Source organism: Ctenopharyngodon idella, chromosome 21 (genome assembly GCF_019924925.1).
Source record: "Ctenopharyngodon idella isolate HZGC_01 chromosome 21, HZGC01, whole genome shotgun sequence".
NCBI lineage: Eukaryota > Metazoa > Chordata > Actinopteri > Cypriniformes > Xenocyprididae > Ctenopharyngodon > Ctenopharyngodon idella.
In genome coordinates, this window is record NC_067240.1 from 9,621,707 (window position 1) to 9,637,075 (window position 15,369).

At 37.4% G+C, this 15,369-nt stretch overlaps 1 protein-coding gene across 8 annotated transcripts in view; it reads left to right on the forward strand.

Annotated features, from left to right (window-relative positions):
* The window catches only part of LOC127503466 (macrophage mannose receptor 1-like), a 75,628-nt gene that overhangs the window by 22,906 nt on the left and 37,353 nt on the right, over nt 1-15,369 (forward strand). For 4 of the 8 annotated variants that reach the window (XR_007927100.1, XM_051877348.1, XM_051877344.1 and 1 more), the window contains exons 2-4: nt 8,070-8,096; nt 14,044-14,427; nt 14,527-14,868. The exons of 3 other annotated variants lie outside the window; for them this stretch is intronic. Coding sequence is in view for 4 of the 5 variants with exons in the window: in XM_051877348.1 (XP_051733308.1) it covers nt 8,072-8,096; nt 14,044-14,427; nt 14,527-14,868 (751 nt within the window). In the remaining variant the exon portion in view is untranslated. Of the gene's footprint in view, nt 1-7,931; nt 7,975-8,069; nt 8,097-14,043; nt 14,428-14,526; nt 14,869-15,369 lie in introns of those variants that run through there. One more of the 8 variants, XM_051877345.1, reaches the window with a different exon arrangement.

Sequence of the window (15,369 nt, forward strand, 5' to 3'; positions counted from 1 at the left end):
TTGTCACCATTGTTGAGATTCATATGCTGATTCTTGATGTTTGAGTCCACATGCTCTTGAGACAACATTTTCTGCATAATGATTTAATAAATTTGTTTATAAAATCATAGCACTGTGGTAGTGTTGGCTTGTTAAATTACAACCAATATTAAACAATTCAGTCAGAGACCAGACTCTGATATCAGTGAATCAGACCACTTTATGATTATCATCATTTCTTCTGATCAAATCATCTGATCTGAGCTTTTCTCAATTATTATTATTTATTTATTTTTTTTGTGGCTATAACAAACATGTATCAGAAACACTAATGTCAAGAGCCCAACTAAAGCAAGCACTGACCACCAGAATGGTGACTTCAAACTTTATTATTTTATTCAATAAGACTTCAACATCTAAACCTCTGTTAATTCTCAATAAGAACTTTAGTATGAAATAAAGTCTGGATTGTAATAAGCGAAGATGCTGAGATCTTGAGAGATCTGTTAGTGTTTTATGTTCTGTTGGGATTTAAAGGGTTTCTGTATCGTGTGTTTTGTGGGTCACCATTGTGTTGAAGAGTAGAGCCTGTGCTTCAGTCCAATACACATTGACAGCTCTTTTTCTGTTTGTTCTCCAAAATATAATCAAATGTATGTTTCAGCAGGCACGTATAAACTGGTTAACTGTGTCTGCACAAAAGCGCTTTTTTTTTTTTGTTTCAAGACGAGCAGGTTGCCGGCGTTGCCATTGCGCAATCCATTTGTTAAGTCGTGGCGTAAGGAACGGCGTTTCTGGGTTCAAGCCTTGACTCGTTCCACTTGCAAATGCCATCAACGCCCGTTTATGAGTGCTATTTATTCATATTAAACATCAAACATTTTAAATACTTACAGTCTACACAACAGTCTCTGTGCTCACAGCGTCACAGACATTAATATTTTAACGATTTATAAAAGATGAATCACTGTCTGGCCATCTGCAATTTTGGTATGGAGATAAAGGTTATGATTATAATTTTTTTTGTAGTATTAGGCCTACACCACATTGTGAGTGTATATTAGCACCGTTTGTTCTTTTTCTTGTGGTATGAGATAGAGCGTTTTTTTTTCCGGTTTCTTTTTATTATTATTATTATTATTATTATAATAACATGAAACACAGAATGACAATAATATATACTACATGCCAGGGAGCAGGAAAATAATATACCTTTTATAAAGATTCACAGTTTTTACAGCTTTCTTATTGGAAGAGTCAGAAATCAAATACATATTCAATTTTAACTCTTCCAGAAAAAGGTCAAAGAAAGGCTTACACTTACAAAATTTACATTTGTGTATAAAATATTTGGTGAGAAACAAAATAAGATTGAGTAAATTAAAAAACATCTGATTGTTCTCTTTCAAAATGTATATAACCCAGAATAACATTTTTGTATTTCAATGAAATTTCAGGAATTATACCACAAAAAATACTCAAAATGTTTTTCCACAAATTCTTAGTATACTCACAATACCAAAATAAATGAGACAAATTTTCAGTTTGGAGACCACAGAAGGAGCAATTTACATCAAAATCATCAGAAATAAACCTTTGTAAAAAACATTTTGTGGGATAGCACCGATGTATCACTTTATAAGAGACTTCTTTTATCTTATTGTACAAAAAGATTTTTTTTGTACAATAAGATAAAAGATCTTAAATAGTGTTAAAATAACACTGAAGCAGAGTTAAAGTTAATGAAATAATTAACCAATTAATTAAGTGATGATTGTACATTAGTGATGAACACCTGCTGTTAACAAGCAGAATCACTGAAGAAAAGAGAAACACAAGAACTACAACTGACTTCAGTCACAGCCTTAGATAAAAACTGAAGAAACTGAAGATAAAATCGTTAAATCTCTGTAGATCTGATTAAACAACTCCACAAACAGCATTACCAGCTTCACATATTACTAACCAGATTTTCTCATATCTATAGAATTGAGAATTAACAGAGGTTTATTGGTCAAGAAAAAAAAAGAAAAGAAAAGAGATGCCACCATCAAGGAGATTGACGTTTGCTTAAGTTGGGCTCTTGACACTTGACTTTCTGTGGTAGATTTTTCTCTGTTGTTGGAAAGCAGTGAAGTCATATTTGCTGCTTTTTTTTTTGTAATGTAGTCATTGCCTGAATAATTCCAAAGCAACTGATCGTATGTTTTATTATTTGTACATTACAGCATACAGCATCACAGAGACATCAAGAATCAGCATATGAATCTCAACAAGATTAAAACAACAATAAAAAAATGCTTCATGCTGCAATGCATGCTGGGTATCACCATAGGACAAAACTCCCATCATGCACTGCAGTATGAATAATTATTGTCACCACCATTGAGGATTGTATGCTATGTTTTCATGTATAAGCCTGAGCAGTAATAGTTGCTCATTTTTAGCAATGAAGTGTTACAGTGGCATTTGTTTAATGAATTTTTTTTTTTTTTGGTTTTTGTTGCAATAGCCAAATCTCAGTCAAGAAACTAAAGAGAAAGAGCCTTCTTTGTGACGTTCATTTGAAAGGGCTTTCAAGCAGGAAATTCAAACAGATCTGTTTCTTCAGTCTTTTGATTCAGCAATGTACAAGCATTTGTTGTGAAACACTATTGCAATTACTCAATCACAAACTATTTTATGGATATAAAAGTGTCAAGAGCCCAACTAAAACAAACCCTGACCACCATGATGGTGGCATAATTTTTTGACCAATAAAACACCAAGATCTAAACCTCTGTTAATTCTCAATAAGAACTTCTTTAGACTTGTGACAGAAATAAAGTCAATCTGGTTAGTAATAAGTGAATCAGATCTTTTAATCAGATCTAGTGAGATTTAATGACTTTTATCTTCAGTTGATTTCAATTAAATGGTTTTGGCTGAAGTCAGTTGTAGTTCTTGCGTTTCTCTTTTCTTCAGTGATTCTGCTTGTTAACAGCAGGTGTTCATCATTAATATTTAATCATCACTTAATTAATAGCTTAATTATCTCATTAACTTTAACTCTGCTTCAGTGTTATTTTAACACTATTCAAAGGGACCAAATGTACTCTGAGCAGAGTTGATTTAACTCTGAGGATTTTACTGTGCAGCAGCTTGTGCTTTATGTTTGTTATTTTGACTATGCTGAACAAATTCTTGCATTTGCTCAGCAGCGTAGCAGATCTCATCCGCCAAAATCAAGCTTATGTAGCTTATATTCCATTCCCCCATAACAATAAATGCTGGTTACTCCCAGATTTGTCATGGCTGAAATATATTTGTAGTATTTATGCATTATTTCATTTAACAAAAATGTTTCAGCACGCACAACAAGGTGGAGTAGGAACTTAGAATAGTCTTTATTGAAATTTCTTGACACTCAGGAACACAGGGAAAACGTAGGAGAACCACTAAACATATATGAGAACCAACAAAGAACTGAACATAACAGGCAGTATAAATACAAGTCAAACATAATGACAGACAGGTGCAGATAATATTTTACCACAGGAACAAATGAGGACATAATCAGAAATGAAGGAAACCGAAACTAAACAGAGCAGGAATACAGGAACTAAGGGTAACAGAATTTTAAAATAAGAGTACATAATTGTGACACTTTACATGTTTTTGTAGATGGTAGTCTAATTTTATTCAGGCCAAGGTAATATATTCATGTTCCTTCAAGTAGGTAAGTGTTCCAATGAGAGGTTCAGTCACACTGCTAAAAGGATGATTTGCACAAATCAAATTAACAGTCGAAGAATTAAATAATTGGAGAGCTTTAATAAAAATATCAAGCTGCACATCTGTGTTTTTAAACCTTCCATAATGCATAATTTCTATTGCGACCATTTCTTGATTTCTGTTTGTTTTTAAAACTGAGAGGTATGTCAGGTTTGTCAGATATATTTGTGACAATCGAAACTGTCACATATACTTACTCAACTTGTTTTTGAAACGGCAACATTCCTTTAACATCATGATGTTTGCAAATTATATGTTATCTACATTTCAATAGAAACGACACCTGTGAACATGTTTACCTGGACAGACCTTAATAAAAAAAATAATAAAATAATAATAAAAAATGTTGTGTGACAAGCAGGGCTTGACATTAATTTTTTTTGCTCACCAGCCACTGTGGCTAGTGGTTTTCCAAAGTTACTAGCCACTCAGCATTTTCACTGGCCACAATTTTGACATTATTACCACAGGGAAAAACTGCCATATAGATATTTTTAAAATCTAGGCTGCTGTCACTTTAAGACCTGACGCAAGGATCCATTATACTGTTACATGTGTTTTCTTTCTCAACTGTTTACATACACTTAAAACATAACTGACTGTGTTTACGTGAATACCTGCCAACACTAGCATTTTGACATAATTTTGTGTGTTCTTGACTGTTTAAACGCAATACGCAGTGAAAAAGAGCTCAATTTAGTACAGAGAGGCAGCTTCATGTGTGTGCACAGATCTGCAGGAATGAGTAAAATTATGGCCAATACGTGTAATGCCACGCCGAAATTCAAGCCTTGTAACACCAACAGTATTCATCTGGAGCAAATGAAATGAGTGAGTGAGGGGAGGCGGGTTTGTGTGTCAGTTCGCTGTCAGTGAGGTGAGTGAGCAAGAAAGTACAGCTGGTATTGTGTATCTGTTCTGCGTAAAATGGTTATTGGAAGCTTTTCAGATATTTCAGTATCGATATGTATAGAAAATTGTTATTTTGACAACACTACATGGCACTTAGTTTTTTTTTATTTCAGATGCCTTTTTAAAAGACTACAACTGAAAAATGTATAACCTATAAATTCAACCCGCCAAAGTGGCTAGTAGGAGTGACTGTCTGCGTTACACACCACTGCTGACATCCACCCACATTTGGCCTGTGTTAATGTCAAGCCCTGGTGACAAGTACATTTGATGATGCACTTATTATCTCAGAGCATCAGCTATTTCACCTATTTATTTTGTTAGTAAACTTCAGACTGCGTTGACAACTAACACCTCAAAACTACGGTTGTCCTACTGTATATATCAGTGTGTAGCTACATAAATTGATTCATAAAAACACAGGCTAGCCACTTGGCAATGTAGAAGTAATCAAATCAAAATATTGTGAACATATTTAGAATTTTTTTTTTTTTTTAGATTAAACGTATTGTATACACGTTAGTGATTTATCTTTTAGATTCATACTGACCCAGCTAACATGGAACGTTTCCATAACTTTCACTAATGTTATGTAAAAGTTATGTAAATGTTAGAAATGTTTCAGGAACTGTCATATAATGTTTTCATAGTTAAAATACATTCTCATAACGTTGAGAGGAAACATTTTTAGAACAACATTGTTGGAATGTTCTTATGATGTTATCTGTACTTGACTGATGTTCTCATAATGTTGAGTGAAAACGTTCTTATAAAAATGTTTTTGGAACATCTTTATGATGTTATTTGCACCTGACTGATGTTCTCATAATGTTGAAAGAAAACGTTCTTAGGATAACATTCTCAAAACATCCTTTTACTGTTATTATTATTTGCTAAATGTTTTTTTAGAATGGTTTAGTTGGAAGTTCATCTAACATTTTTTTTATTTGTTTTTTTTAAGTTAATTCTTGTTTGATCATTAAAGAGTATTGAAGAGAACATGAAGTCACAAGACACATGCATAAGGAACAAATAATGAATGCAAGTTGTATATAAAATATACAGGCAATCAGGAATAATACACTGACTTCGTCTCAGCCAAAATTATGTTTTTAGAATGTTTTGCTAACATTGCAATTATGTTATGAAAATATTATTTCTGAAACATTTTTTAAACATTCAAAATATCCAGTTTTTTTTTAAAAGGACTCTCTTCAGCCAAATGCATCACAATACAATGACAATGTTTGAAACTCCATATGAAACACTTCATATACACAGAACACAATTTTGTTGTGTTTTCTCTTTCTATAGTGTTGTATTCCATGTCTTGTTAGATTTGACTTGTGTGCTGTCTAGTTGTATGTTTGAGTTTGTGTTATTTTTTCCCTTGTTTAACTTGGTGGGTTTGTGTTTTTGGTTTAGAAAACATAAGCTTTGCTCTTTATGATTCTGTTTTGGACTGTGTAGGCTACTTCCCAGAGACTCTAACACAGTTTAGTTTACTATACTACAGTAAAATGTGAACCTTAAAGTAAAGTCATATCTGTTATTTTTGTACTCTGGAAAAAATTTAAACACTCTGAAAACATGCCAAATTAGCGACACTCAAGTATCTGTGTGTGAGCCCGGTGATGGACTGTCCATCCGTTTGCGGTGTTTTGAACATTCAAAAATAACATTTTAATAACATTTTCAAAATGACAGAATGGAATGTTCTTCTAACGTTCACATAAACCAAGAAAGAAACGTTCGTAATAAGTAAAAAAAACCCCTGATAATTTGAACGTTCTGAAAATATTCCGAAATAACGTTTTCATAACATTTCCAAAATGATAGAATGGAATGTTCCTCTAACATTCACATAAACCAAGAAAAAATTTCTTGATACATTAAAAAACTGGACGTTTTCAATGTTTAAAAAACATTCAGAAATAATGTTTTCATAACTTAAAGGGCTTTGTTTCTTCAGTAAAACACAAATGATGATTTTTAACTCCAACCATTGCGGTCTGTCAGTCATATAATGCATTGAAACGGTAACACCATCTATGAGAATAAAAAAACATGCACAAACAAATCCAAATTATACCCTGCGGCTCGTGACGACACATTGATGTCACAGTGATGTCCTAAGACACGAAACGATCAGTTTGTGCGAGAAACTGAACAGTATTTATATAATTTTTTACCTCTAATACGGAAGTGATGTCTCGTGCCTATACTTCAATGAGTGCGAGACATCACTTCCCTTGTCAGAGCGCGTTCAGACCTCACCAACCGGATGCGCTAGGCAGTTGGACATAGTGGTGTATTAGAGGTAAAAAATTATATAAATACTGTTCGGATTCTCGCACAAACCGATTGTTTCGTGTCTTAGGACATCAATGTGTCGGCACGAGCTGCAGGGTTTAATTTGGATTTGTCTGTGCATGTATGTTTTGTATGTTTTTTTTATTCTCATAGATGGTGTTACTGTTTCAATGCATTATATGACTGACAGACCGCAACGGTTGGAGTTAAAAAATCACCATTTGTGTTCTACTGAAGAAACAAAGTCACCTACATCTTGGATGCCCTGGGGGTAAGCAGATAAACATCAAATTTTCATTTTTGAGGGAACTATCCCTTTAATGAGAATGTTAGCAAAGCATTCTAAGAACATATTTTTGTTAGCTGGGGAGGCAAATGCCATGCAGGTGGTTTTGACTATCAACAGAGATAATCAAACGTTTTCTATATGGTTCTGTTATGTGCTTCTTGCTTTCAGTTTTCATACAATAGCCAGTAAAATGTGAACACACAAGATTTTTTTAAACGTCTGGTAACTTGCTCGTCTGGTTCTGCATTATTTATGTAAATACAGACGGCTGTATTCTCTTTTAAAAAACATTTAACCACAATGATCATTTATCATGTATCACTGTTCAGTACAATCACCATTAAATATTTACCGACCAGTCAGAAAATTGAAATTGAAAAGCTATATAGCTATATAGCTTTATAGATACAGTATTTCAAGTACCTGTTGAGAGAGTGTTGGATAATGAGGTGGCTTTGAAATGATTTTTTTTTACAGTTATAGATAAAAAAATAAAAAAAATACCATAAAAAGGTAAAGTTGTGTATACTTCCTATCTATATTTTGTACATTTCTGTTAAGCAAAGCCACCTAGCAGGTTTAGCGATTTAAAAGAAAATAGTCACACCCACGGTTTGGATTTTGCTGTATATATAAAGAGAGCTGCAATAAAACCAAACAGAAACGGGCGAGCAAGACACACGACTTGAAGTCTTGAGATACTAACGGTAAACTAAATGTTTGACAAAACTGGCACTTAATTACTTTTAACAAATGTATAAATTATTTTTTCAATTACACATGCATATTTTTTTCTCCACAGCCATGTTTTCACTGGTACTATTCTCAGGTATGGAACTTTTTAATTATTTGTATCCTCATTTTTGATATTTTAAAATATATGTGAGAGGAGGAGGTCCAAAAGTCAACCACTGCAAAACTTTTTTGGGTTGCACTTTATTTTACAGTAAGAGTACTTACATGTACTTACAGTGTACTTACCTTTTAAAATACTGAGTAATACAAGGTAACTACAGGGGTTAAGGTTAGGTTTAGGTGTAGGTTCAGGGTTAGTACCTAGTTATTACCCAGTTATTATAATTTCTGTAATAAGTACATAATATGTACTTAGGGAACAGGATTGTAAAATAAAGTGCTACCCTTTTTTGTTTAAATTTCATATCACATCATCTTAACTAATTAATAACAAGCTATGTGGTTTATTACAAAATAAACATTCATTTGAATAATGCTGATACACCAGTAAGATGGTTAGATAAAATGTGTCTGACCTTCAGAACTCCACTGTGGTGCAACGGACTAACAATGTGAGGCATCAGTGTTAAATATGTAAATAAAAGTGTCCAGTAACACTGACAGTAACTTTATAAGGTGTCAGAAATTAACTTTTCCATTAAGGGGCCCCTTGCAATTAATTTCCAGGGGCATTTTTTTACTTTCATAAGTGCATTTTTTATGATTACCTTTGTTGCCTTTAACCAATTACTTAAATCAATCAGAATACTATATAGACTGTTACCAATAACATTTTATCATTAACAAAAGCCATCTTTACAATGCAAAGGTGGAACAGAAGCTGCATCTATAGCATGAATGTTTATTTACACAGACTGTTTAATGTTACTCATAAATTATAAAATTAACAAGAACTCATTAAAGGGTCATTATTGTCAATTCTAGGAGGAGCCAGTTTGTTATTTTGTGAACAAGAATAACCAAAATTATTTTGTTGACCTTACTGAATTATTTGTCTAAAACGTCCAAATGTTGTCCTAACTCGAGAAGTTGAACTTGACAAGGCATTCTAAAACATTTTAAAAGCGAGAAAACTGAAAAAAGCAAATGAGGCGCAACAATTTGTCAGGAGTTATGCTGCCTTCACATGCTATCGGAACTATCGTAAATATGAGTTTCCTTATGCTGGGCACTGTTACGGAACACAGACTCACAACAATGTCAAAGTGAATATGAAGCTTTATTGGTCGAGGCAGGTATGACAAACAAGCAGGTGAGTAATGTAGAATGAGCAGGATGGTAATATTGAATGGGTATACTGACAGTTCTTTGTCTTGCAGATGGATGAAGGAGATCGTAGAACTGAGCAGCCGTGCACACACTTAGGTGGAGATGGTGGAGTGTGGAAGGAATCTGGGGAATGAAGACACTGGAGAACAGGAGATGCTGGAGACATGAAGGAGTGGGAGAGACGAAGGAGCACTGGAACATACAAGTAAGTGCTGACAGGTAAGGGAGTCCATGTACCAATGAACGAACAAGACCAGACCAAGTGCTGTGGTGAAATGCGTGCTTAAATACTGCTGTGCTGATGAGGTGATGGAGATCAGGTGCAGGTGATTGCTGAGCGTGAGCAGGTGAATGACAGGAGGGATGATGGGAAATGGAGTCCGGGGAAGGTGAGATAGATGGTGACCGTGACAGAACTCCCCCCTCTTGGTAGGCGCGTCCTTGCGCCGCGGATGGAACAACCAGGGAAGGAGGGTGGGTGCTCAGGAGACCTTACAGGCAGGTGAGGGTGAAGGTGCAGATGAGTATGAGGCCTCCAGGGTGGAGCCGGGAGCACAGGTGACCCGGGTGGGGCCGGGCACACAGGCTACCAGAGCGAAGCTGGCCGTTCGGGGTGCCATGGCGGATCAGGAGCTTCAGGGCGCCATGGCGGATCAGGAGCTTCAGGGCACCATGGCGGATCAGGAGCTTCAGGGCACCATGGCGGATCAGGGGCTTCAGGGCGCCATGGCGCATCAGGAGTTTCAGGGCGCCATAGCGGTTCAGGAGCTTCAGGGCGCCATGGCGGATCAGGAGTTTCAGGAGCCATGGTGGTTCAGGAGTTTCAGGGCACCATGGCGGTGCGGCCTCCGTGGCCTTGGCCACTACAGCCACGGGTATATGGCCCCCCCCCCAAATTTCTTTGGGAGGATCCACGCATCTCCGGACTGGAGTGGAGTCTGGAGCAGACTCAGGGACTGGCGCGGAGTCAGAACAGAGTGGGCTCAGGGACTGGAGCCATCTCTAGGCTCTCAATGAGGAACGGAGTCGACTCTGGGCGAGGAAGAGAATCGCCTCTGGACTCGGGACGGAGAAGGGAGTCCCTTCTGGACTCGGGACGGAGAAGGGAGTCGCCTCTGGACTCGGGACGGAGAAGGGAGTCGCCTCTGGACTCGGGACGGAGAAGGGAGTCGCCTCTGGACTCTGGTTAGGGGCTGGATTTGCTTCTAGCCAAAAGTCTATCAGCCATAGGTCCTCCATACTCTCTGGAGAGGACTTAGGCATGGCGGCCATCTTTACTGAGGGTTCAGGTGTGGCAGCAGCCACCTTGACTGAGGGCTCAGGTGTGGTGGTGGCCATTTTGACTGAAGGTTCAGGTGTGGCGGCGGCCATCTTGACTGAGGGCTCAGGTATGGCGGCGGCCATCTTGACTGAGGGTTCAGGCGTGGTGGTGACCTTTTTGACTGAGGGCTCAGGAGCGGTGGCCATCTTGGGATGAGGCTCTTGGGCTGGCTGGAAAGCATATGTGGGAATGAAACTTTTCCAACATATGGAGATGGCCTCTTTCCAGTCCAACCCAACAAGATCGGGGAGTTCTGGAGATCTGGATTGAGCTGCCACCGCGATCTGTTTTCCTACACTGCCCAATTCTACTCTCTCATCCAAAACAGCCTCTTGGAAGATGAGACCATCAAGGCGTTGTAAAAGATTGGGGCCAACCATGTCAACCCCTGGGAACTCACCCCGAAGTCCCAAACTTCCTTTTCATAGCTGCTTGTCTTCTTTTTAGTAGGTCTGGTCTTTTGTTACGGAACACAGACTCACAACAATGTCAAAGTGAATATGAAGCTTTATTGGTCGAAGCAGGTATGACAAAAAAGCAGGTGAGTAATGTAGAATGAGAAGGATGGTAATACTGAATGGGTATACTGACAGTTCTTTGTCTTGCAGATGGATAGAGGAGATTGTGGTCCTGAGTCCAGGGAATGAAGACACTGGAGAACAGGAGACGCTGGAGACACGAAGGAGCGCTGAAAACATACAGGTAAGTGCTGACAGTAAGTGAGTCCATGTAACAACAAACGAATGAACGAGACCAGACCAAGTGCTGTGGTGAAATGTGTGCTTAAATACTGCTGTGCTGATGAGGTGATGGAGATCAGGTGCAGGTGACCATTGAGTGTGAGCAGGTGAGTGACAGGAGGGATGATGGGAAATGGAGTCCGGGGAAGGTGAGATAAGGCTGGTTCACACTGTGCGATTTTGGCCATGATTTGGTCGTCTGAGACAAATTTTGAGAATCCTAAAAGATTCCTATAATCCTAGGCTAAAATCTGTAGTCTTTGATCGTTAGTTTGACATGTTCACCGACAGCTGATTCATGACTGTTGCGATCAAATTTGACCTCCGACGAAATTCTGGCAGTGTCAGAAGATTTGGCGCACAGTCCTGCAGTGTGACTTCTCCTACATCAAACGTCAAATCGTCTTCGTTTTTCAAGACACGCCGTGATCAAAATTAACGCTAGAGATGTCTTTGTTAGCCACCATTTCAGTTCCGCGTGTAATGCAGCTCACAGTCACCGAACGTGTGTGGGTTGATGATGTAAAACTCCGGACAAGTTTTCATGCGCGTGTCCGTTTTTAATGCGTCTTGACTGTCGTACAGTCTGACATAAATGACATCTGAGATCCCACAGCGTGACATGAGGATAATGTTCGTCCAGTCTGACAAGCAACAATCCTAAAGGACTATTTTAAATAGCACAGTGTGTACCCAGCTATAGATGGTGACCGTGACAGGTACACACTAAAAGATTTTTGAAAACTTATAAGATTTTCAAAGTGTGAGAGACCACAAACAAGAGGACAAAAAAATCCTAGATTTAACCATTTGCTCCTATAGTGTGTGGTGTGCCAAGACAGCACACCACACATGAATAGATTTTCAAGCAGAGTCCTGACTGTGAACACAGGAAATCTCGCAAAATATCTTGAGACTTCAGAATAAACATGACGGACAATAGGCAGGAAGAAATTGTGTTGATAGTGTTTGGAATGATTTTGGTATGTTTTACAGGACGTTGTATAAACACTCGTGCTGTTGCCACAAAACGACAAGCTGATCCTCCATCTCTGCTGTCCAAATCCATTTAACTTTGTGCTGCACCATGACTGCACTTGTTATGCTTCTGTTTTCTGTCAGCTTGCTTTTTGATTTAATATCGTTTCACTTCACGTCATAATCGCTAGAGTGTGCATGCTTTTGTCTTCTGGGATTAAACAACTCCACAAACATCATTACCAGCTTCATTTATTACTTATGTTATTGAGAAAATAAGATCAGGTGCAAATGTAGACCTGTGATTTTTCAGAGTAAAATCCTTTAAAAATCTCTATGGTATCATGCTTACTCACACAGATATCAAGAATCAGCATATGAACCTCAACAATGGTGACAATTAACAAATTATTCAGATAAACCTCTGAACATCACAAAACAAGCAATTAAAGTGATAACAAAAACAGCAAAAGTAAAAGCAAATAGTAAGAATAAAGTAGACAATTTACCTGTATTATTTATTCATGATGCAATGCATGCTGGGAGCCAATGGATGAGTTTTGTACTATGCTAGTACCCAGCATGCATTGCAGCAAGAATCATTTTTTTTAATGATCACCATTGTTGAGATTCATATGCTGATTCTTGATGTTTGTATGAGTTGGAGTGATGCCATAGTGATGTAAAGTCTTTATCTGATTTCTAGAACACTGCTGTCCCTTAAGCTGTAGAACCACAATTTTGCTATAACCAAGAAAACTAATAATACACCATCCATTTAATCATCCATTTAAAGACTAGACTCCAAACGAAAACAGTGAATCAGGACACTACATGACAAACATCATCACTACTATTTGAGTGCAATGAACTCAAATTTATTTAGTACATATGACCGTTAGGTTTTACAGTGCAGCTGGTTTCGTGGTCGCAATTTCAAAAGCGCTCTCATTCACTTCTCTCATTGGCTGTTGTTAAAGAACTGACATAATTTTCCCGATTTAAAATCCTAAATATCAAAATCCTAAATATCCCTGCCTACAGCCAGAGCCTGAGTGTTAGCATTAGCCGTTACACTTTTTTGGCTAAAGGTTGCAGGCTTGCCTTCCAGTGGCTTTGGCGGCTCCTGGCCGTAAATTTAGGTAGGGCAGATTGGAGAGGGCACATGCTAAAACACATTGGTTTCTAGATAATCTACACCATAGAGTGGATGTGGTTGATTGCCAGCCTGCAGTCCAGATCTGTCTCTTATTGAAAATGTATGGCCCATCATGAAAAGAAAAAGCAGACAACGATGACCACAGACTGTTGAGCAGATGTCTTGTATCAGGTGATACTGTGCAAGAATACAAAAACTGCAACAATTAGTATCCTCAATTCCCAAACATTTTAAAAGTGTAATAAAAAGGAAAGGTGATGTGACAGTGGTAAACTTGCCTCTGCCCCAACTTTAATATATACACATTAAAAAACTGTGAGGTATTTGCCTCCTCATTTCAGTACACCACTACACGCCACTGTCTTTAAGCGGATAAATATTTTTCATTTATGGTGCACTTTCAATCTTATACTTATACACCTATCAGTATAATGTTTACTTCATTAAAGGTCAGTTATCCATGCTATTAGAAGCTGACCCATTATGCATGACAGTGTCTGCAGTGCCCCACAAGTATCATGTGATCTCAACTTAACTTTTGCATTTTCAATAGGTCTCTTTACCCTCACACTGAGTGTCCCTCAGTATGTCTTTGTGAATGAATCCAAGACTTGGGCAGAAGCTCAAAGATACTGTAGAGATAAATACACTGATCTGGCCACTACTGAAAATAATCAACAGACGGTTCAGTTATTGGACACAGTGAATGATGATTCCATTGATTTGGCCTGGATTGGACTCTATGATGATCTGAACAATTGGAAATGGACTCTAGAGGACAGTGATTTCTTCAACGTGGGAGGGAAAGAGTTCAGGAACTGGTATAACCGAGGACCAGACAATTATGCAGGACAAAGTCTGTGTATGTATATGTACTATGGGACGTGGTATACAACAACCTGCTCCAATACATTTTATCCTACTCTCTGCTATGATGGTAAGCTGTACATTTAAAATGTCTAAGACAATGAACAAAAAATTAAAAACAACCAAACCAAATTTTCTCTCAATTTAATATGATATTAATATCTTTCAGGAAGACAAAATGCCAGTGCTACTTATGTTTTAATTTACCAGTACAAAAACTGGACTGAAGCTCAGAGTTACTGCAGAGAACATCATACAGACCTCGTCAGTATCAGGAATGAGACTGAAAACCAGAAGATCCAGTATTTATTACGGAATTATTATTATTACACTGTTTGGATTGGACTGTACAAAACCAGATCTTGGTCAGATCGGAGCAACTCTTCATTTAGTTACTGGAGCACATGGCAACCAGATACTGCAGGATCCTGTACTGTAGTCTCATTCAGTGACTCTGGGAAATGGGCTGATGAATACTGCAATTATGCATTTCCTTTCTTTTGTCATAATGGTGAGTAGATCTTAAAGAGACAAGTTTTTCCAAATTTAATATTCTGTCATAATTTACTTACCCTTGTGTCATTCCAAAGCTGTATGCATTTCTTTCTTCTGCGGAAGACAAAATCTTTTTTTTTTTTTTGAAGAATGTTGGTAACTAAAGAGTTTTGGTGCCTATTCTATTGCATGGACATGGAGAAAAAAATAAAAAAATAAAAATAAAATAACACTAGACATTTATCAATCTTTGTGTGTGTGTGTGTGTGTGTGTGTGTGTTCCACAGAAGAAAGAATGCTATACAGTTTTTTTTGGAATGACATGAAGGTCAGTAAATCATGACAAAATATTTTATTTTTGAAGTATCCTTTTAACACCTTTTCTAGCTTGGGTAGTAAGCCATGAAATCTATCATGTGCTATAGACCTTATGCGCCAGAGAAACAAGCGCTGCCATCTTTATAATATTATCTTTGAACTTCAGTTTTTGCGGTAGCTCTGTACATTTCTATGGCAT